The sequence below is a fragment of the Acromyrmex echinatior genome, chromosome 8 (assembly GCF_024713525.1).
Source record: "Acromyrmex echinatior isolate Ae372 chromosome 8, ASM2471352v2, whole genome shotgun sequence".
NCBI classification, from domain to species: domain Eukaryota; kingdom Metazoa; phylum Arthropoda; class Insecta; order Hymenoptera; family Formicidae; genus Acromyrmex; species Acromyrmex echinatior.
Genome location: NC_141859.1, coordinates 9,720,719 through 9,743,069, shown reverse-complemented (window position 1 = coordinate 9,743,069; position 22,351 = coordinate 9,720,719). Strand labels below are relative to the sequence as shown.

At 32.9% G+C, this 22,351-nt stretch overlaps 2 protein-coding genes across 2 annotated transcripts; one reads left to right on the top strand and one right to left on the bottom strand.

Moving 5' to 3' along the window:
• Window positions 1–130: 130 nt before the first annotated feature.
• LOC105149139 (dynein axonemal heavy chain 7) lies at window positions 131–18,818 on the top strand. The gene is made up of 49 exons (XM_087408795.1): window positions 131–872; window positions 1,010–1,520; window positions 1,765–1,913; window positions 1,999–2,152; window positions 2,248–2,394; window positions 2,500–2,694; window positions 2,883–3,259; window positions 3,330–3,551; window positions 3,714–4,011; window positions 4,224–4,571; window positions 4,634–4,899; window positions 5,097–5,250; window positions 5,352–5,578; window positions 5,665–5,866; window positions 5,937–6,171; window positions 6,256–6,371; window positions 6,493–6,771; window positions 7,088–7,345; window positions 7,427–7,711; window positions 7,773–8,021; window positions 8,143–8,488; window positions 8,563–8,732; window positions 8,813–8,944; window positions 9,020–9,241; window positions 9,365–9,816; window positions 10,202–10,396; window positions 10,528–10,675; window positions 10,760–10,975; window positions 11,056–11,228; window positions 11,317–11,626; window positions 11,744–11,989; window positions 12,075–12,304; window positions 12,363–12,582; window positions 12,769–12,957; window positions 13,083–13,457; window positions 13,583–13,755; window positions 13,872–14,117; window positions 14,186–14,473; window positions 14,763–14,954; window positions 15,033–15,259; window positions 15,337–15,710; window positions 15,774–15,954; window positions 16,035–16,223; window positions 16,281–16,878; window positions 16,948–17,158; window positions 17,588–17,819; window positions 17,994–18,145; window positions 18,228–18,509; window positions 18,592–18,818. Exons 1-49 carry the CDS (start codon window positions 544–546, stop codon window positions 18,796–18,798), a joined length of 12,177 nt encoding a protein of 4,058 aa, XP_087264921.1. The 5' UTR covers window positions 131–543; the 3' UTR covers window positions 18,799–18,818.
• On the bottom strand, window positions 18,808–22,239 carry LOC105149134 (uncharacterized). The gene is made up of 7 exons (XM_087408792.1): window positions 22,101–22,239; window positions 20,721–21,132; window positions 20,074–20,251; window positions 19,848–19,983; window positions 19,595–19,744; window positions 19,356–19,485; window positions 18,808–19,276 (listed from the first exon to the last, which is right to left on the bottom strand). Exons 2-7 carry the CDS (start codon window positions 20,802–20,804, stop codon window positions 19,085–19,087), a joined length of 870 nt encoding a protein of 289 aa, XP_087264918.1. The 5' UTR covers window positions 20,805–21,132; window positions 22,101–22,239; the 3' UTR covers window positions 18,808–19,084.
• Between the last annotated feature and the right edge of the window lie 112 nt (window positions 22,240–22,351).

Below are 22,351 nucleotides of genomic sequence, written 5' to 3'. Positions count from 1 at the left end.
TCTATCATTTTTTTTACATCCTTCAGCCTTCATTTCTTTATTAAATGTGTATTTCCCAGAATAGATTTTTTGTTTTTGCACAAATGCTTGTTTTCAATTATATTTTGCGTTATTAATGCATATTGCATTATTATATGTAACAATTCTTATATCAGCAACAATCAACAGTAAAGATATCGGACTATATTCAGAATGCACTTTTACAATGTTAGCGTATTATATTTAGTACTAGTTTATGTTACATGTACTATAGAATTTCAGGTATAAAAATGTATTTATCGATAAAAGATCATTCTGAATATATGCAAATATAAATTTATGTATGTACGATTGACGTGGATTGACGTAACGTCTCCATGTTATTGTGACTGCTATGGTAACGTAACCCTTATAAAGCGAGTGAAACGGTATGTTGTACCGTAAAGGAAGAGGTTGAGTGATTCATTTTATGATTTTCTGTTCAAATCATGTACACACTTAATGTCCTAAAATTTACTTTAATGGGATAATTTTGATAAAAAGAAAGTAAAGGTTTGGGGTTACATGATGGAGAACTTGCGTTGTGTACAAGAAAAAGATAAAAGTGAAAGAAAGGAAGAAATTATAGAGCAAGATAAAAGCGACGAAAGAATTGACATTTATAAATCGGAATCATGCACAGGATTGACAAAGCAAAGTAAGGAGTCATTCGTTGGGAAATCTCGTAAAAAACATTGCGATTGGATGAAATCCACTTCCCACATATATTCCTCAAATATCAAGCTTTCTAAAAGTTATCACGCGCATCAGAAGACATATGATCGTTTAAAAAAATATATTAAAGATGAACCGGAGATTTGCAATTTGCCACAAAAGTGTGAAGCTTCGTCGAGGTAAGCTACTAGCAGTTGGTAAAATATTGTTTGTTTCTTGCAAAGTATAACATTGTAATGCTTGATTACGTATTTCTATTTTCTGTATAAAGTATATATCAAATTTTGTAAAAAAAATTATTAAATAAATTTAAAAGCAGCACCACGGCACTAAAGAAAAAGCAAAACATAATTCCTTCCAAAGATTATTATACGTCACTGTGTCAGAAGAGAGCTGAATTTCGGATGCATCTGATCAGGAAGATCAAAGGGCCGATGAAATGCAAAAGTCGTCACGAAGACAAGATGGAAATTTGTAGTGACTATGCAAAGGAGTGTATGATTTTAGATGATGGTGACGTTTGCGGACAAACAACTTTGAGCGACGTCGACGATATTGGTGACATTTGGCTCACGGAAGAAGACAAGAATCTCTTGAGGTATTACTACTACATTCTTCATGATGTTGACGACATTCACGCAGGTACCTTAGATTCTGACACGTTAAAGAAGATAACGAGCATGGTGTCCGCTAAATGGCAGAAGAAACACAACAAATGCTTCAATCAATTGATTAGAGAATTAAAAAGCGACTATGTTGCGAACATGAAAAAATCTCTCGTTGACTTTGTGCTGCAGGAACCCTTCGAGGAGGAGGTCTTTGTTCCGGTAAGTATTATCGCATAAAGTTGCACTGTTGGTCTCGCATTATGACGCCGAGACACTACCGTTTCCAAATGTCTGCAATGACACATAACATAGGTATATGAGAAAGTATTATTTCATGAGCAGTAAAAAAAACTTTGAGCACCTGATGTTGAGTTCGACAACATTTTGCCAATAATCCTATACGGTCGCTGCTCTTTACACTCGATTGCTTTTTGCGATTACACATTCCGATTACACATTGCAGCCATTGCTCTCCCGAGAAATTGCTGAATTGTTCTCGCTGGAGCACTGTATTAAATGTAAAAAAAGAAGAGCAAAATTGGAGGAGAGATCGATCATGCTGTATCACCCGTGCATACGCAAAATTGTAAATTTATGGTATCGTGAATATGGGTTAGTAAATTGAAATGGCATATAGCATCAGAATATTATTATACATGAAATGATTTTTGGTCCAGTATAATCTCGTAATTCATAGAGAGGTCAAACAAGTAGACATACGAGAGTTGGCGTCGTATAGAAAACCGTACGATCTTTCAAAATTTGATTACAAATTCTTAAAAATTCTTAAAGATACGAGCGATGATCTTCTTAAACGATGGTTGCCAAAGCTCTGCAATATTTTACTCACAGTAAGAAATTTGCTGTATAACTTAAGCCTTAAACGGTAGAAATACTTTTTATAGATATTAATTCATACCTGATGTTAAAATCTCTACATCAATAGGCTTCGAAGAAGGGAACTCTACCATCTGTGAATAATCCGCAATATAATAGATTCTTCAATTGCCTTGCCTACGTCATGGAAAATCAATTGCGAGACTTGTGCTTACGTTCGATGGAAGACTATATTAATTATCTCAAAGACGTTGGTGTAAGTATAATTTTTATAGTATAATTTTATAGTCGGTGTCCGATTAAAAATTTGTTTTTAATGTATATTTCGATCCAATATATTAAATACAATTATTTTAAACAGTACACAAATTGTGGCTTTAATATAAACGTTGTGGTACGAAACACATCTATCGTTTTTGATCCTACATTCAAAGGATTTGCAAACGGCCTTTCAATGTTGCTGAATTCTCTTTATGATGCTGTAACAACATTACCACGAGTGGAAGTAAAACTCAAGTGGATTTATCCGGATAGTAGTTCCACTGAATTGCTCACGGTATACACTTTATATAATATTGAATGGGTTAAAAATATCATATAATGTTTAAATAAAATTATTAAATAACTGCCAAAAGTTTCATTTCCAATAATTATTTGATTATTATACTCAATGTAATGATTAAAAATTATTAATAAAGTTATATTATAATACTATAATTATTAAATTCCTACCTGCTTTCGCAGCCAATAATTTCTTCAGACATTCTTGAGCAACATGCGAATGTCATATCAAATTTAATTGAACAATATAAAACTGAACCGGAAATGCAGTTGCATGAGTTCGATAAACATATGAGCTTAATAAATAATGAGGACATCAATTACATTGAAGACTTTCTAAAGACTCAACCACCTAATCCGTATCAGAAATATTGCGAACTCGTTGATTATTATGATCAATTGAGCAAGAATATTCCACTAGAGTTTCATTGGACATCTTTTACTGATCTCTTTAAAGTTCGCAAACATTATATTATAAGACATCTCACTTCTACAGCTGCTCAACTCAAAGATAAATTAATTTCAAGAATGATCGCTGATTATCAACAAAAAGTTCGAGCGTACGTTTCTCGCAAATTTGATGACTAAAAATTGTGACAATTTTATTATCTAATAAGTTTTAATTATTAGTATAGCAGATGTTTATCAAAACATTGCAAAGCGAGCGTTAAGCGTACCGCCAAATACGTCAGAACTTATAAAATTGCAGACTTTTATACATAAATCTGAAACGGAGACTGTTTTTGAATTAAAAACTCGATTGCAAGAAGCAATGGAATATATAATATTTTTATCAGATTATCACCATTTAACACCTATTGAGTTGAAGAACAATAATTTTGCTTTTCATTGGTAAGCATGTTTTAATTATATTAATTTGCAATAAAATTTGTTTTATAATTATATATGAAAGAATTGTTTCACTTATGATACAATTACATATAAAGGAAAAAAAATTTAATTATACCTGGAAATTTTGAATAATGTAAATAATTGAAATTCTCATATATTCAGGTATTACGCAATGCCTAAAATTTTCGAAAAGTACCGAGAAATAATTGCAAGTAAAACGGACGAGTATCAAGCAACACTTAAAGTCAGAATCGAGAAATTTCAACAGGATCTTCAGATTTATGACAAATATTGCAACGAGTTGCAACATTGGGGCAATATTGAGGAGATACACCGATACAAAAAGAAAGCTACGAGTCTCGAGCAAAAATTGATTACTGCTATAAATACAATTTTAGAATTCAACGATGAAGAAAAGTTATTCGGATGGGAAACATCAATGTATCCCTTAAGAAAAAAGGTAATACAAAAAGGTTGAATTTTATCGATTCACATTTATCAGTACATATATTTTGAAGCAATCTAGTGATATAAATAAATTATAGAAATTATTATAAGTTCGAAGCTTTTATAGTTTTAAAAATATAAAAAATTCGATGTTTTATACCTACATTTTCTATCTCATTATTTTTTTTATATGAAAGGAATAATATTATTTTTATTGATAATTAGTTAGCCGATAAGTTGGCACCCTACAAAAAATTGTATGACACTGCCTGTGAATTTTTAATTAATCATGAAAATTGGACCGAAGCTATGATAGGCTCATATGATCCCGAAATGATTGAAACTGAAACGAGCAATGCATATCGTACAATATACAAGTTGGAAACAACTTTTCAAGAACCTGTTGTGAAAAAGTTAGCAGAAACCGTAAAACTAAAAGTCGAAGATTTTAAAGAGCATATGCCGGTGATATTGACTCTCGGGAATCCTTTCCTGAGAAGTCGCCATTGGGAACAGATTTCGGAAATTGTTGGGTTTCCGATAAAAGTCGATCAATACATGACGTTGACCAAGGTAAAGGTGAACCTAACTGGTTTGTCATTGGCTACTGATCATAATCATATTTACGTCCGCAGATTCTCGACTACGGCCTAGGCGACTATGTCGCGAAATTTGATGTAATATCCGAGACGGCTACTAAAGAGGGTAATTTGGAGAAGGCTTTATTCAAAATGTTTTCGGGTTGGGCGGATATCGCTTTTACTGTCATTTTTTATCGTGAGACTGGCACATATGTTATTGGCAGTGTAGAAGAAATACAGATGTTGCTCGACGATCATCTAACAAAAACCCAGACGATGAAGAATTCTATTTATATAAAACCAATTGAGAAAGAAACTCTGTAGGTTTATGAAATTTTTAATAACTATTTTATATATAGAGATTTATATAGAGACTGATTTATATAGAGAAAGAGAAAGAGAGAGAGAGAGGGGGGGGGGGAGAGATTTAATTTCTTTTAGTTTAATGCTACTTTAATTGTCAAATAAAGTTCGTGACCATTTATTATTCTATGCTATTATCTTATTATTTTATTAGAGAATGGGAAGTCAAGTTACTTTTCTTACAAAATATTATGGATTATTGGATCAAAGTTCAAGTAACGTGGAAGTATCTTGAACCAATCTTCTCATCGCCCGATATACAGCAACAGATGCCAGAGGAAAGTCGACGATTTATCGCCGTAGATAAAGTAATTATTCATAACGTAAATTATCTCGTTACATTTATATGCAAAAATATACATATATATAAATTTATAATAATTTCAAATTTAAATGATGTGTAAAATAGATCTGGAGAGAACTTATGAGAATCGTCGTGGATAATCCAACAGTTATGAGTGTTATCGATATCGACAAGATGTTGGATCGCTTGAAAAAATGTACTACTTTGCTTGAATTAGTGCAGAAAGGACTTGCCGCTTATCTAGAGAAAAAGAGACTCTTCTTTCCGCGATTTTTCTTTCTGTCTAACGATGAACTTCTAGAAATTTTATGTGAGACAAGGGATCCCACGCGGTATATATATATATATATATATATGCCTTATTATGCTGATTATTATTATACACATATCAATTCGTAATTGTTTATTTTAATTATAGAGTGCAACCGCATTTGAAAAAGTGTTTCGAGGGTATTGCAAAACTGAGCTTTACCGAAGTCAAGGAGGCCACAGCTATGATGTCATCTGAAGAGGAGTTGATTATTCTCGAGGATATAATCGATACGGCTGCTGCGCGAGGACAAGTGGAAAAATGGCTCCTTGAACTTGAAAATGATATGAAAAAAAGCGTCAAGGCTCAGGTTAATTGAAATCGATAACAAGAAAGTCTTACATTAAATCATTAAATATTGGTACGATTTTTCTCTTCAGGTGATACGAGCTAAAAATGCCTTTCCGACTAAAGCTAGGAGCCAATGGGCCCTGGAATGGCCGGGGCAGACTATTCTCTGTGTTAGTAAACTATACTGGACGGCAGATATTACTAATAAACTTACAAAGAACTCCGAAAATTTAAGAGATTATATAGAAACATGCACGTACGAACTTAATGAAATTGTCAAGCTCGTCCGCGGTAAATTATCAAAGCAGAATCGAACGACTTTGGGTCAGTATTTTGTTTGGTTAAAAATTAAGTATCCCAGTTACTACGATCCAGAAATTACTCTTTTCTTCTTGTTTTTATTTGCAGAAGCTCTAGTAACGTTAGATGTTCACAGTCGTGACGTGCTGGTGCAATTATGCGAGCAAAGTGTAAATAAAATCACAGATTTTAAGTGGCTTTGTCAAATGAGATATTATTGGATAGTGAGTACATTTAAATACGCAGTCATTCTTTTCAGTTTATTTATAATTTACATTTACATTTGCGTTATCGTATAATATATTCAGTGTCGCCAATATGAAAATGTATGCTTTTGTTCTATAGGATGAGAACTTGCATACGATGATGATAAATTCTCAGCTAGCCTATGCATATGAATACTTGGGCAATACATCGCGATTAGTGATCACGCCACTCACCGATCGATGCTATCGTACCTTGTTCGGTGCCCTCAACCAGCATCTCGGCGGCGCTCCGGAAGGACCTGCTGGGACAGGAAAAACTGAAACTACCAAAGATCTAGCAAAGGCAGTTGCCAAGCAATGCGTCGTATTCAATTGCTCGGAAGGGCTAGACTATATCGCTCTGGGAAAATTTTTCAAAGTACAAATTGGAAACATTTAATTTAACAGTTTACAGAATATACAAAAACAATTATACAGAATGTCCCATTTTAATCAATCCAAGTTAATTTTTTCCGAAATTATTGGTGTACAAAAAATGTTTTATCATTAATAATTTCGTATCGTAATTTAATATCGCAGATAATTGGATTGATTAAAATGGGACGTCCTGTGAAGCTAAAGTTAAAAAAAAAAAATTTTTGTTCGAGTAATATAAGCATAAAATATAACTTGTCGTTTTTACAACAAATAAAAAATTATATCTTATTGTAAATATATATTAAATAATTCAACAGGGATTAGCCTGTACAGGTGCGTGGTCTTGTTTCGATGAGTTCAACCGCATTGATTTAGAAGTCTTATCGGTAGTGGCGCAGCTAATATTAACTCTTCAACGAGCTATACAGGCAGGGAAGGAGATATTAATATTCGAGGAAACAGAATTAAAACTGGATTGTACCTGCGCGATATTCACCACAATGAATCCGGGATACGCTGGCAGAACGGAATTGCCAGACAATTTGAAAGCTTTATTTCGACCAGTGGCTATGATGGTGAGATCAAATCTGCGCTTTGAAAAAAATATGCTTTATTTTCTTGTACAATTATGTTATATTTTTAAAAATATTTAACAGGTACCGGATTACGCTTTAATAGCAGAAAACATTTTGTACTCATATGGATTTTACAACGCGAGACCTTTGTCCGTTAAAATAGTTATGGCTTATAAATTATGCTCAGAGCAACTGTCTAGCCAGACTCATTATGATTACGGTATGCGAGCAGTAAAGACTGTCTTAATAGCAGCAGGACATTTGAAATTGAAGTATCCAAAAGAAAACGAGGACATTTTAATCCTGCGTAGTATAAAGGATGTGAATTTGCCCAAGTTTCTTAGTGAAGATATACCACTGTTTCACGTATGTCTATACATTTATGCTCAAATAAAGGGGATAAATCATCAAGAATATATCATTTTAGGGCATCATCTCGGATCTTTTTCCAAACGTGCAACTTCCTGAACCGAACTATGTATACTTAAATGAGTCCGTGCATAAAGCGTGCGCCGCTGCAAACATCCAGTGCGTTCCTGAGTTTCTAGAGAAAATTCAACAAATATACGAAATGATGTTAGTCAGACATGGATTCATGATCATCGGATATCCCTTCGCTGGCAAGACTACGGCCTACAAAATGCTGGCAGACGCACTCGAAATTTGCGAAGAAAATGTAAATGTTCCTAACTCATTAATTGTTACTTCAGTTCCAACACATCAAAAAATGACAGCAATTATAGCAGTATATAATATGATTAAATCAAATAATTAAATTTAATGTTAATTTTAAATAGAATTGGATAAACGAGCGCAAAGTAGAGATAACGGTGATCAATCCGAAGGCAATAACTCTTGGACAATTGTACGGGCAATTCGATCCAGACTCTCACGAATGGAAGGACGGTATTCTGGCTATTAGCTATCGAGCTTTTGCAACTTCGACAAACGACAATCGAAAGTGGTTAGTTTTCGATGGTCCGATAGACGCAATATGGATAGAAAGTATGAATACTGTTCTTGACGACAACAAAAAGTTATGTTTGATGAGCGGAGAGATCATTCAGTTGGCGCCGATGACCAACTTGATATTCGAGCCATTAGATCTAGAAGCTGCTTCACCGGCCACAGTATCTCGTTGCGGTAAATGGGATCTTTTGACAATAAGCAAGTTTGAAATCTGGAATTAGATGATCAACGAAAATTGTTCAAAACAGGAATGATTTATATGGAGCCTGGAGCATTAGGATGGGACCCTTTATTAAATTCTTGGATGGCTAAATTGCCAAAAGTGATAGATGAATGGCTACGAGTCTTTCTTTACAAATCGCTATTCCTCAGATTTTGTAAACCTCTTTTTCATTTATTACGCCGATGTAACGTAAAGGTAGGAGACTTTTTATTTTTGATACAAATAAAATTACGTATTATAAGTATTGTTCATACATTGTATTTATTACTTTGCAGGAAATATGTCCGATGCCTGATTCAAACATTTTACGATCTGTTACTTATCTCGTGGATTGTTTCTTGAATGATTATTATAATGAAGAAATAGTACAAAATTTAAGCGAACTTGATCTTCGAGCACAGCTAGAAGTCGGAATCAAATAAGCAAATAGTTAATAAAATGTTGTAAGTCGTAATGAATTAATCTTATAAATATTTGTGCAGGGTTCGTTTTTCTTTTCGTGCATCTGGGCAATGGGCGGCACTTTGGAAGCCAAGTATAAACAATCATTTAGCATTTTATTTCGTGGGCTTCTGGAGAAAGAATTTCCTCAGGAGCTAATGAACACATATCAGTTACAAGAACCGGTTCCATCACCTTTAAAACCCTATATATTTATCATACCAAAGCATAAACTGGTATTTGATTACAGATTTATTAAAGAGGTAAACTTGCAAAAATTTATTTATCTAATTTTGATATCTAAATAAAAAATATTTTTATCTTTTAAGATATTTTATTTCGCTAAATTTCATCTTGTTTAAATTTATGTTTTTTTTTTTTATTAGGGCAAAGGAAAGTGGAAATTATGGTCGGACGAGCTATTACTGGCGCCCCCGATTCCCCGTGACATCCCTGTCAATCAAATAATTGTGCCAACCGTAGAAACAGTACGGTACACGACTCTCTTTCAGATGCTGGTACAACACGAGAAACCGGTACTCTTTGTAGGTCCAACAGGCACCGGAAAGTCGGTATACATAATCGACTTCCTATTGAGGAAGAACAATGCCGAAGTGAATAAACCGTTGCTGATTAATTTTTCCGCGCAAACCACTGCTAACCAGACGCAAAATATTATTATGAGTAAATTAGATCGTAGGAGAAAGGGCGTTTATGGTCCTCCTATAGGGAAACGATGGATTGTCTTCGTCGATGACGTTTCAATGCCAATGAAAGAGATATTTGGGGCACAACCGCCCATAGAATTATTACGGCAATGGTTGGATCACTGGCAATGGTAAACTCTGAATTGTTTGTCACTTAAGATAAATATCCCAGTGACCGGACATGTATCTATGTCTGAACACTTACAAGATTTATTATTATTAATCTCAAATGTTTTTTCTATTACAGTATTATAATCTAATTATAGATATATAAAGATTATTTTAAATAGCATTTGACATTAATAATAATATAAACAAATGAAGTTTTGTGTAAATGTCCGGATATAGGTATATGTCTGGTCACTTCTGGAACGTTTACCTTATAGACATCTGATTTTTTAATTTTAACTTATAATTTTGTAATATAAAATTATTACATGTTTGAGTATTGCTCAAATAGTGTTAAATTTAATTTGAATAAAATATTCGTAATTTTTATTAATTTCTTATTGGCAGGTATGATATAAGAGAACAAACGTTAATAAAATTGATTGAAATCCAATTAATGTGTGCTATGTCTCCGCCAATCGTAGGCAAAGATGTTACGCCGCGATTCAAACGACACTTTTTCGTTTTGGCAATATCTGAATTCCAGGATGAAGTTATGATTGCGATATTTAGTAAGATTATTCTGTGGCATCTCGATGCAAGGTCTATAAATTTAAAAATATTTAAGATTTATAAAAATATTCACAAAATATATTTTAAATTTATTCTGAGTAAATATCTTATTTTATGAAAATCTATAATATATGTAGTATATGTTTTTTTGCATATTGTAGGGGTTTTAGTAAAGAATTTGATCCATGCATTGATCAAATTGTTTTAGCAACGCTAGACATATATAAAGGGAGTTTGCGCAATCTGCTACCGACACCAGCGAAATGTCATTACACGTTTAATCTTCGAGATTTCTCCAGAGTTATTCAGGTTGTTTAACATCTTATTATTCAATCTATTATTATCAATATTTTCGAGAAAATTTCTTTATTAATTATTACAATTATTACGCAGGGAGTGCTTTTATCAGTTCCAGAAACTATGCCTGCACTATCAAATATGAATCGATTATGGGTTCACGAGATACTTCGTGTATTTGGAGACCGTTCCGTTGACGAAATTGATATCAATTGGCTGATACATCAAATAAATGTGACACTAAAGACACATATGAAAGTCTCGTTAGAAGAGCTCTTCGAAGATCTTTTCCTTCCAGAGAAGGAACGACAGGTAAATTTTATCCTTTAGCTAGAAAAGTTAAAAAAGAAAATTGTGCTTTGACCTCTCACATTTTTGTACATTTTCTGTAGATTACCATAAATGAATTACGAAATTTGATATATTGCGATTTTGCCGATCCCGGGGTAGACGTTCGTTTGTACCAAGAAGTTAGCGATTTAGAACAATTACGAGAGATCGTGGAAACATATCTTTCTGAGTATAATTCAATGACAAGGAAGCCTATGGATCTGGTATTGTTCCGGTAAATCTGTTTTATATTTGTAATATTTTATAAATGTAATACTTGCAATTAATATTCAATTTTATGCTAAATTCTATGTAATATGAAGGTACGCAATCGAACATCTATCGAGGATAGCTCGTATCATCAAGCAACCACGAAGTCATGCTCTCCTCGTTGGAATCGGTGGATCTGGAAGGCAATCTTTAACCAGATTGGCGTCACACATTTGCGACTACGACGTGTTTCAAGTTGAACTTTCGCAACAATATGGCCAGTATGAATGGCACGAGGACATTAAACTTATTTTGAAGAAAGTCACTGCTACCGAATTGCATTCGACTTTTCTCTTCAGCGATACGCAGATTAAAGAAGAGACCTTCTTGGAAGATATCAGCAATATGCTTAATTCAGGAGAAGTAAATAACACATCGATTTATTTATCTTTATTCGCCATTTTGTTTATGTATATCTTTTTGCTCGCTAAAAAACATTTAACAACGTGAAAAAATTCAACAATTTTGATCTTTATTTAGGTGCCAAATCTATATATGGCTGATGAGATGGTCGAAATATGTGAGAAGATGAAAATAATTGATCAACAACGAGAACGAGCATTTCAAACAGATGGTAGCCCTGCGGCGCTTTTTAATCTATTCGTACAAATCTGTCGGGATCAATTACATATTGTTGTCACTATGTCTCCCATCGGTGACGCTTTTAGAAATCGAATTAGGAAATTTCCGGCTTTAGTTAACTGTTGCACCATAGATTGGCTTCAGGTATTAAAATAAAATCATCAGATTTTATCACTGTTGTTTAAAAAAAAAATATAAAAATAATATATCTTTAATATCATCATTCAAGCCATGGCCTAAAGATGCGTTGTTCGCTGTCGCGACGAAATTCTTGGCTACCGTTGAACTTACTGATCACGAAAGAAGTGTCTGTATTGATATGTGTCAAATCTTTCATATAACCACTCAAAAATTAAGTAATGAATTCTTCATTCGTTTGAATAGACGCAATTATGTGACGCCTACAACTTATCTCGAAATGATCAAGACTTTTCAGACTTTACTCAATAAAAAGCGTGGGTAAGTATGACTTCATTAAGCTTCATAATTTTCCGTTTAATTTTTTATAATGTTACAGAGAAGTGCTGCAAGCTAAGACTCGGTATGAAGGTGGATTAGGACAATTGGATAGTACGCAGCGGCAAGTAATAGAGATGCAGGATATATTGAAACTGTTGCAACCAAAATTGATTACAGCTACGCAGGATATCCAGACAATGTTGCTTGACATTGAGAAAGAACGTGTGGAAGTCGCTGAGGTTGAGACAGAAGTCAAATTCGACGAAGCCGCGGCTGAAGTAAGATCATAGAATCCCTATTTGATTACTGACATATTATATTGTACTAACAATATAATACATTAACATTTTAATGAAAAATTAAATATTAATACATTATATTGTTAGAACAATATATTATTGACATTAAACATGAAACACAAGTTTAACGAAACTATGCTCCTATATAAAGTTATTATCATATAGGCAGTCGCGAATGAAGCAGCTAGGATAAGAGCCGAATGTGATGCTGATTTAGCTGCAGCTATGCCTATCTTACTTCGAGCCCAAGCAGCGTTAGACACATTAACAACGGCAGATATCGCAGTAGTGAAAGCAATGAAGCATCCGCCTTATGGCGTGAAGCTTATTGTGGAAAGCGTTTGCGTCCTTAAGGTACAAAACAATTGTACAATGAACAATAGTATATATTGCCATTCGCAAAAGATCTGGCATAATAATGATTCAGATTTTTTATTTTATTGCTTATACATTGTTGCAATTTCAATGAATTATTACAGCAAATAAAGCCAGAGAAAATATATACAAAGGAGGGTCCGGTAATTGAAGATTTCTGGAAGGCCGCCTTAAAGATGCTCAGCGATGTTAAATTTTTAGAATCCCTACTTCAGTTCGATAAGGATAACATACCGGATAAAGTAATCGAAACAATACGGAAAGAGTATCTGGTGAATCCGGCCTTTGATCCGGAGAAAGTCAAAAAGGTGTCAACGGCTTGTGAAGGATTATGCCGTTGGGTCATTGCAATGTCCGAGTACGATATAATCGCGAAAATCGTCGCTCCTAAGAAACGAGCCCTTGCGGAAGCTGAAGCTGCCTATCGTGATGCTATGGAAAAATTAAATATGATGAGAGAACTATTGCGCCAAATACAGGTACGCATTGCGAATATCAACAAAATTAATACAAAATGATAATCAAATTCAATTTCTAAAAAAATAATAGTACATTTATATATGAATATATTTAAAAAATTTAATTTTAAAAAATTTACTATTAGGAAAAATTGTTGGTTCTTGAAGAAACTCTAAAGAAAAGGAGGATAGAGTTTCAAACGATGTCAGACCAGGTGACGGAATGTGAGACGAAATTGAAGCGAGCAGTAGATCTCATCAAAGGATTAGGCGGAGAATATGCACGATGGTCCCAAACTGCTGAGGATCTAGACACCAAGTAAGACTTGTTTGAAATGGATTTTTATTTATAATTATTGCAAATTTTCTTTTAATTACTGTGAATGTATATTATGGTAAATTCATATTAATTTGATTTTTTTCTACTTTCCATAGATATAATCGACTAACGGGAGACGTGCTAATTGCTTCCGGTGTAGTGGCTTACTTAGGTCCATTCACTACGCCGTTTCGTGTGCAGCAGATAGACGAATGGGTGCAATTGTGTACGAGTATGGAACTAATTTGCAGTTTAAATTTCTATCTGCGCGATGTACTTGGCGATCCAGTTTCGATCAGATCATGGAACATCGCCGGATTGCCTGCCGATGTATTTTCCATCGACAATGGAATTATCATTACGTAAGTAAATTGTAAAGTAAATCTCAGTAACATATATAATGTTACATAATGCTAGTATTTTTTTTTAGAAATGCCAGAAGATGGCCGTTGATAATAGATCCGCAAGGCCAAGCTAACAAATGGATAAGAAACATGGAAAAGAAGAATAATATGAGCATTATTCGATTAAATCGACCTAATTACATCAGGATTTTAGAAAATGCGCTACAATTTGGACAGCCATTGTTGTTAGAACATATAGAAGAAGAGTTAGATGCCATTCTTGAACCGATACTTCTTAAACAGACATTCAAGCATGCTGGTGCATGGTGCATAAAACTAGGCGATAGTATAATAGAATATAATACTAATTTTAGGTACTCTTGAATTATATATATATATATACAAACTGCTGCATTTTAAATTTTATATTAACAAAAGCTCATTGATGCGATATATTTTTATTAACAAATTTTATTGCTTGTTATATGGCAATATATGGATAGCAAAACGATTTGTTTTCTACTAATTTTTTTAGAAATAATTTTGTTTTTGTAAATTGTTTCGTCACGATTTTGTCATAACACATTGATTTAGACAAGAAAACATAATTAAAAAAACTTGAGATATTTTTCTACATAATATATTAATTATATTGATACATAGGCTTTATATTACGACAAGATTAAGAAATCCTCATTATCTGCCGGAAATAGCTGTAAGAGTAACTCTGCTGAATTTTATGATAACACCGAGCGGTCTGGAGGATCAGTTGCTTGGGATTGTAGTTGCGAGGGAAAGACCCGATTTGGAATCAGAAAAAAATATTTTAATCGTGCAGAGTGCTGAAAACAAAAAGTATGTTCTTTAATATACGTTATACTCCTTCTATTTTACTTATATAATTTACTTATATAATTTTTTACTTTATGATAGGATGTTGCAAGAGATAGAAAACAAAATCCTGGAAGTACTTTCCGCGACAAAAGGTGACATTTTAGAAGACGAGGAAGCTATTGACATTTTAATGATGTCTAAAAGTTTGTGCGACGATATTCTGATAAAGCAAGCGGCCATGGAAGTTACGGAAAAGTTGATCGATACCGCGAGATTGCAGTATCAACCCATCGCGGCTTATTCGACTATACTTTTCTTCACAATAGGTAAATAAATCGTGCATCAGTAATATCAAGAAAAAGTCTTTAAATTGAATGTTTTAATCGGATTAATTTTTTCACAGTATCTCTAGCTAACATAGATCCAATGTATCAATATTCATTGATATGGTTTGTGAATCTTTTCAACATGACTATTGATCATACGGAGCCGACCGATAATATTAAACAACGTCTGACAGACTTGACCAAACACTTCACATATTCCCTTTACGTCAATATCTGCAGATCTTTATTTGCTAAGGATAAATTGTTATTCACGCTACTTCTCGTTTTCAATCTGCATGAGATGAGCATTACACCGGAAGCCGCGAGCCAATGGTTATTTTTATTAACTGGTGGAATAGGTTTGGAAAACCCATACGTTAATCCTATCGAGTGGCTGCTCGTAAAAAATTGGGATGAACTATGCAGATTGGATACTATTAAAGGATTCGAGGTAAATTTTTGTATAATCGATTAGAAAATCGATATTTATAGATTATATTTGTCAATTCTGTAGGGCATCAGAGAATCATTCTCCAACGCAATTGACAACTGGAAGAAGATATTCGACTCAAGAGAACCGCAGAAAGAAACTTTCCCAGCGCCATATGACAAATTAAGTTTATTCGAACGATTATTAATTTTGCGTTGTATCCGTCCCGATAAAATTATCTCAGCGGTACAATTGCTCGTGGAAGGTAAAAGACATATTACAAGCGAGTATCAATTGAATGAATCAAACAGACATCATTGATTACTCTAATTATTCGTATTATAGAACAAATGGGCCCGCAATACGTAGAAGCGCCACTTTTTGACTTAGCATCTTGTTTTGCGGATTCCAACTGTAGTATTCCATTGATATTCATCCTAACTCCCGGTGCCGATCCGACGCAAACCTTGTTGGCATTTGCCGATGAGCAAGGCTATGGTGCGGACCGTCTTTTCTCTCTGTCTCTTGGCCAAGGTAAGTGTTTACTGTATGAAAATTTATCGTATAAAACTAATCGTGTCATTGTCTCAGGTCAAGGACCTATAGCGGAGAGATTAATAGACGACGGTGTGTGGCATGGTAATTGGGTAATATTGCAAAATTGTCACCTGGCCAAGAGCTGGATGCCGATTTTAGAAAACATATGCGAAGATCTGACACCCGATACGATTCATCCTGACTTCCGGCTATGGTTAACCAGTTATCCGGCAGAGCATTTTCCCACATCGGTCCTTCAAAACGGTATCAAGATTACGAATGAACCGCCCAAAGGACTCAGGGCCAATATTTTGAGGTCCTACACAAATGATCCAATCAGTAATATAGAGTTCTTCGAAGGCTGCATTCAAAGCGAATACTTTAAAAAGCTACTGTACTCGTTGAGCTTCTTCCATGCTATCGTACAAGAGAGACGGAAATTTGGCCCGATTGGCTGGAACATTCCATACGAATTTAATGAGACAGATCTGAGGATCAGCGCTTTGCAATTAAAGATGTTTCTGGACGATTACGAGGACGTGCAGTTTGAGGCTTTGCTGTACCTCACGGGTGAATGCAACTATGGAGGTAGAGTTACAGATGAGTGGGACCGTAGAACACTGAATACTATTCTATTACAATACTATTGTCCGTGAGTATTAACTATTGTCCGTGTGTAATTTTAATCAATTAAGAAATTATTATTTATGTCTTTATTTAGGAAACTATTGACTGATGAAATATACTACTTTGACGCATCGTCTACTATTTATTATTGTCCGATCGTTAAAGAACACGAAGAATTTATCGCATACATTAGAAAACTTCCGATAATTACAGAACCAAGTGTATTTGGCATGAATGAAAATGCCGACATACTTAAAGATCAGCGAGAAACAGATCTGTTATTCTCTTCATTATTGCTCACTCAAGTAATTTTTATTTAATTTTTTGTGAAAATAATTATATTATGTATCGTATGTATTACAATTATCTTTTTTATTTTATCAAACTTTATTCAGGATCGAACGGTATGTAATCATGAAAAATAATAGAATTTTAATTTATAATTATAGAATTTTAATTTACACTAATCGCTAATAAATTTTATGCAATCATAAAGTATTAAATATGCATTTTTTATAATTACTTTTTTTTTATTGCTCGATCTCAGGATCTTTGGAAAATTAATGAGGTATGTTATATATCGCTTTTTGAGATCTTACATCATGCGCACGTAATAAATCTTGATTTAATAAATCTTGATTTGATTTTCTCTGAGCTTGAGGTGTAATCTTAAACTAAATGGACTAAACGATTCGAGTAAAGATAATGAAACGTTTTATTATCTTTTCTCCTAGGAAGCTGTTAAAGGTTTAAGACAAATTTCTGACGATGATATAGTTTATGATGTCGCGACAGATATCTTGGATAAGCTTCCACAGGATTACGATCTCATTGAAGCACTTACTAAATATCCTACATTATACAGTCAAAGCATGAACACTGTGTTAGTGCAAGAGATGGACAGATTTAACAAATTATTAAACTGTATCAGGAATAGTCTTATTAATATACAAAAAGCTATTAAAGGTATATCAATTAAAAAAAAATTCATACACGTGAAATATTGTCAATTAACTTGAACTATTAATCTTTCATATTTTATTTATATGTATATATAATAAAAGTATTATGATAAAAATTGAATAAAAAAAATTAACAGCGCCTTAGGAATTATATTATCGCAATACCGTAATACCGCAGGTTTGATTCTAATGTCTTTTGAGCTTGAAGATATTTACGGAGCAATCTTGATGAGCAAGTTACCTCTTTTGTGGAAAACAAATTCTTACCCCTCTTTAAAACCTTTGGGCAGTTATATCAATGATTTTCTACAACGTTTAACATTTTTACAAGTAATTATCTGTATATTAGCGTTTTGTTCTTTTAATTAATCTTAAACTATTGTATTTTGAAACATGAATTTGTTTTATACAGCAATGGTATGAGAAGGGACCACCTGTTACATTCTGGTTGTCTGGGTTTTATTTTACGCAAGCATTTCTAACTGGGACACTGCAAAATTACGCGCGAAAATATCAGATTCCTATAGACCTTCTTGCATTTGATTTCATAATCCTGAAAGAAACTGTCTTCACGATTATGCCCGAAGATGGCGTTTACATTTATGGGTTATTTTTGGACGGTGCAAGATTTGATATAAAGAAAATGTGTATAGAGGAAAGTTTTCCCAAAGTACTTTACGATAACGTACCTTTTGTAAGTAAATTTATCTCCCAAGAAACGATATACATGTATTTATAGATCAATGACAAAACTTACCTTTTCACTACAATTCCAGCTGTGGCTGATACCAATAAAGAAGCAAGATATCATAGAAAGACAATTGTATGTTTGTCCGCTATATAAAACCAGCGAACGCCGTGGGGTATTATCCACTACTGGTCACTCTACGAACTTTGTCATAGCCATACGATTGCCTACGGAGAAACCATCTGAACACTGGATTATAAGAGGAGTAGCTATGCTTTGTCAACTCAGTGAATAAAATAAGCTAATGTAATGTCACTTGCTCTTTCCTTCTAGTTTTCCCATTACAGTAGTTTAGATTATATATCTTAGCATATTCATAAAATATTATTTTCGGTGCTTTGTTTTCTCGTGCGTAAATTGACGAACTACTTTAATAGCACACTGTATCCGGAATACATCCTGGGGATGTCACTAGAATGTTCAAAGGACATACGGAGAATCCGCATCTGAAGATCTGTGCTATTAGAATAATATCATTTGTTTGTTCAAATGTAAAACTGATGGAATTATCTTATTTTTGTCTATTTTCTCTTCGTTTTTCGTCGTTTCTTTAAAGAAATACGCTCAAAATACGCTTTCCATGTTCTTTGGATAATCTTAGCGGCTCGGTTGCGCCTAAGTAAATCCAGTTGTTTAGTGAAAGCTATCATTAGCGCGATTTCTCGCTCCTTCTTGAATTGAACATACAGTTCCCGTTGCACGGTCAGTTGATCCTAATGAAAAAAATTAATGACAGTTCAGAAAAGTTGTACATATTAAATATATATTAAATTTAAGATTAAATATACAAACCTCCATTTCTTTAATTTTTTCTTTAATAATTTCATTGTTTTTTGATAGTTCTTCCGATAACGCATGAGACGCGCCGATGTCGCAATCATATTTAGCAAGAAGTGCAATATATTGTTGTTCAATGTTTGCACTAAAATATAAAATTAATAAAATTGAACAATAACTTCTTCATATTCTTGGATGATAACAGATATTCTCTAATTAAATGAATATTTTTAGGGAAATTATTTCACATTTACCATATATCAAAAAGCTTTTTCTCAGATGTTGCATTGAATTCTGTAATATTGTGCAATCTACGCTCTGCTGAATTTATTTCAGATTGTAATATTTTCCTTCGTATTTCCTCTCGTTCCCTTACATTCATCATTTCCCGCATTGATTCCTCTCTACAAATAAAAATAAAATTTGTTAGAAATTATAATATTTGTAAGAAATTATAATACAAAGAGAGATGAATTTTATTTCAATAAATAATACATTTCTCAGTACATTTCTTTTGGTATCTCTACTTCTGACACTTCCTTGATGTTTCGCATTATTTCTTCCTCGTCATTTACGCAGGTAACAATATCCCTCAGAAAAATTTCAGAGCTCGAGTTTTGTTCTTCAGACATCTCCTGCAAAGCTGCCATGGTAATTGATACTTTTAATCTGTGTCCGAAATAATGCGTATATATTATTTAACAACAATAGAATTTTTCTTCATTAAATTTACCTTCGAGTTCCGCCAAGACTTCCGCTATTTTTGTCCGGCAATCGTGCAAATTGATAGCGTGCATGGATTCTATATTGGGAGGTCTCTTCATGCGGGATATAACGAATTTTTTTAAGAGCTCGATGAGAGCGATGATCTCTTGAAGCAATGGTGAATCATCGACTCCACATTTTTCAATCTATTAAGTAATAATAATAAAGAATGATTCGATTAAGATTATTTTTTATTTAACATTCAATATTTAATTGTTATAGAACGGATAATTTTGAAACTGTTTTACGAATGCAACATAGCGATTTTTAGCACGAAGTTAACGCGTTATCACATTGATAAAAGTAGTTCTTTTTCAGACTCGCCGATTGATTGATCGGAGAAAAATTATTGAAACTTCGGAAATTCTCTATCCAACAACCAATCAGTGCGTTTGAAAATCTTGTGTATACGACACACGAAATATAAAGTTTGAAATCGAGTGAAATTACTGAAATAAATATTAAATAAAATTAAATAATAATTAAATAAGAAAAATTTTGAGAGATATCTAGAATGAACACTTTTTCAAACAAAAAAACATAAAAGAAAAAATTAATATCTGTTAAGAAAACAAAGAAATTCATTCATTTCGAATATAAATTTTGCAAAATTACCGATTCCTTTATCCTGTTAGTAACGCTCGTCAAAAGTTTCTCCATTCGAGTTATTGAAATCGCGATGTCTTCTTGCTCGCTCATGATCCTTTCTCTCTCTGATGCTCGTTTCTATCAATACAGTTTAATCTCGGTTCAATTAACTCTTCATCTTTTTTTTAGTTTTAAGAATAAGAAAAAGATGAAGAGTAAGTTGAACCGAGATTTAAGTTAATCTACATTAGTAGAAACGGGCATCAGACTTCTTAAACGATTTTACGATCTCTTTATTTGCAGAATTATCCAGAGTATATGTTATGATACATCTAACGATCTAACAATACGTATACTTCTATGGTTACGATCCTTGCATTCCAACGTGCTTTCTATGCAATATATCGACGATACAGAACGCTTTTCAACTTTCTGTCACCTGAAATTATAATCCTTTTAACTTAAGACTTTGAGACACCATATATTTTCTAAGAATCTGTTGTTAAAATATTAAAAACAATGTATATAGATTATTTGTATAATTTAAGTAAGTCTGATTTTAAATATTTTTTTAATCTCAAAGTGTTATCTCTCTCGTTCTTTCCATCACGCAATTTTTTTCATGCATGAATATGTATAAATATGTATAAATTAACATACATAAATATTCATAAACATGTATAATCATATATGAAATATGTCTATGTACATGGTCACATATATTTTTCTTTCTTTTGTAAAATTACTTTTGTAAAATTACTTTTTAGTGTAATAGAAATAATAATAGTAATGTGAAAATAGAAAATAATTAAAAATAATAAAAGGGTAATTTTCACACTATTTATTTTAGAAAAAAAAATCAAGTTTAAAGTAATATAAAAAAATTACTTATGTATAATTATATATAAAATTATGTATAATTGTGTATGAACAATTTTTTTTATATTTTTCCAAACTTATTTTTTTCTAAAACGAATAATGCAAAAATTATACTTTTATTATTTTTTCACATTACTATATTATTATGTCTATTATACTAAAAACTAATTTTACAAAAGAAAGAGGGATGTATGAACATGTACCCATATAGCACAAAATTTGCAGCAATATTACTGCAAAATCTCTGCAATACGTGTAACGTTGCAGCAATATTGCAGCAGTATTGCTGCAACTTTTGTGCAACTTTGTGCTGTAGGGACATATTTCATATATGATTATATATGTTTATGAATATTTATGTATGTTTATACATATATATTCATACATGAAAAATTTTTTATAATAATCATTATTTTCTGTATATAGCAATGAGTATAATGATTAAGCTTATTATATTTTCTCAACTTTTCTTGCTATTATGTATGTGTGCATGTGCATAATTTATATATAAAAAAATAAAAATATTACCATTTTTCGTGATTCATTTCACATCGTTGTGCAATAGATACTCTAAATTATTAGAATGTCGATAGGAAAAAATAATTCTTGTCTATATACGTTTCATGTTGCTCCGAGAGAAGGCGTTCCTCTCGGTGCCGTAGGCTCGGTACTGTGCGATGAATCGCATACATGTGCACATATATATATATACACCGTGAATAATCTCAATCATCTGCTCCGCCGTAACTTCTGTGTGTGCGACCGGAATTTAAACATGA

Coding starts and splice junctions, on each gene's coding strand:
- LOC105149139 (XM_087408795.1), top strand. CDS start 544: ATGATGGAGAACTTGCGTTGTGTACAAGAAAAAGATAAAAGTGAAAGA. Junction 4,900..5,096: donor CCAATTGAGAAAGAAACTCT/GTAGGTTTATGA, acceptor TTATTTTATTAG/AGAATGGGAAGTCAAGTTAC. Junction 15,955..16,034: donor GGTACAATTGCTCGTGGAAG/GTAAAAGACATA, acceptor TTCGTATTATAG/AACAAATGGGCCCGCAATAC.
- LOC105149134 (XM_087408792.1), bottom strand. CDS start 20,804: ATGAGCGAGCAAGAAGACATCGCGATTTCAATAACTCGAATGGAGAAA. Junction 19,486..19,594: donor AAAAAGCTTTTTGATATATG/GTAAATGTGAAA, acceptor TTTATATTTTAG/TGCAAACATTGAACAACAAT. Junction 19,277..19,355: donor AAAAAATTAAAGAAATGGAG/GTTTGTATATTT, acceptor TTTTTTCATTAG/GATCAACTGACCGTGCAACG.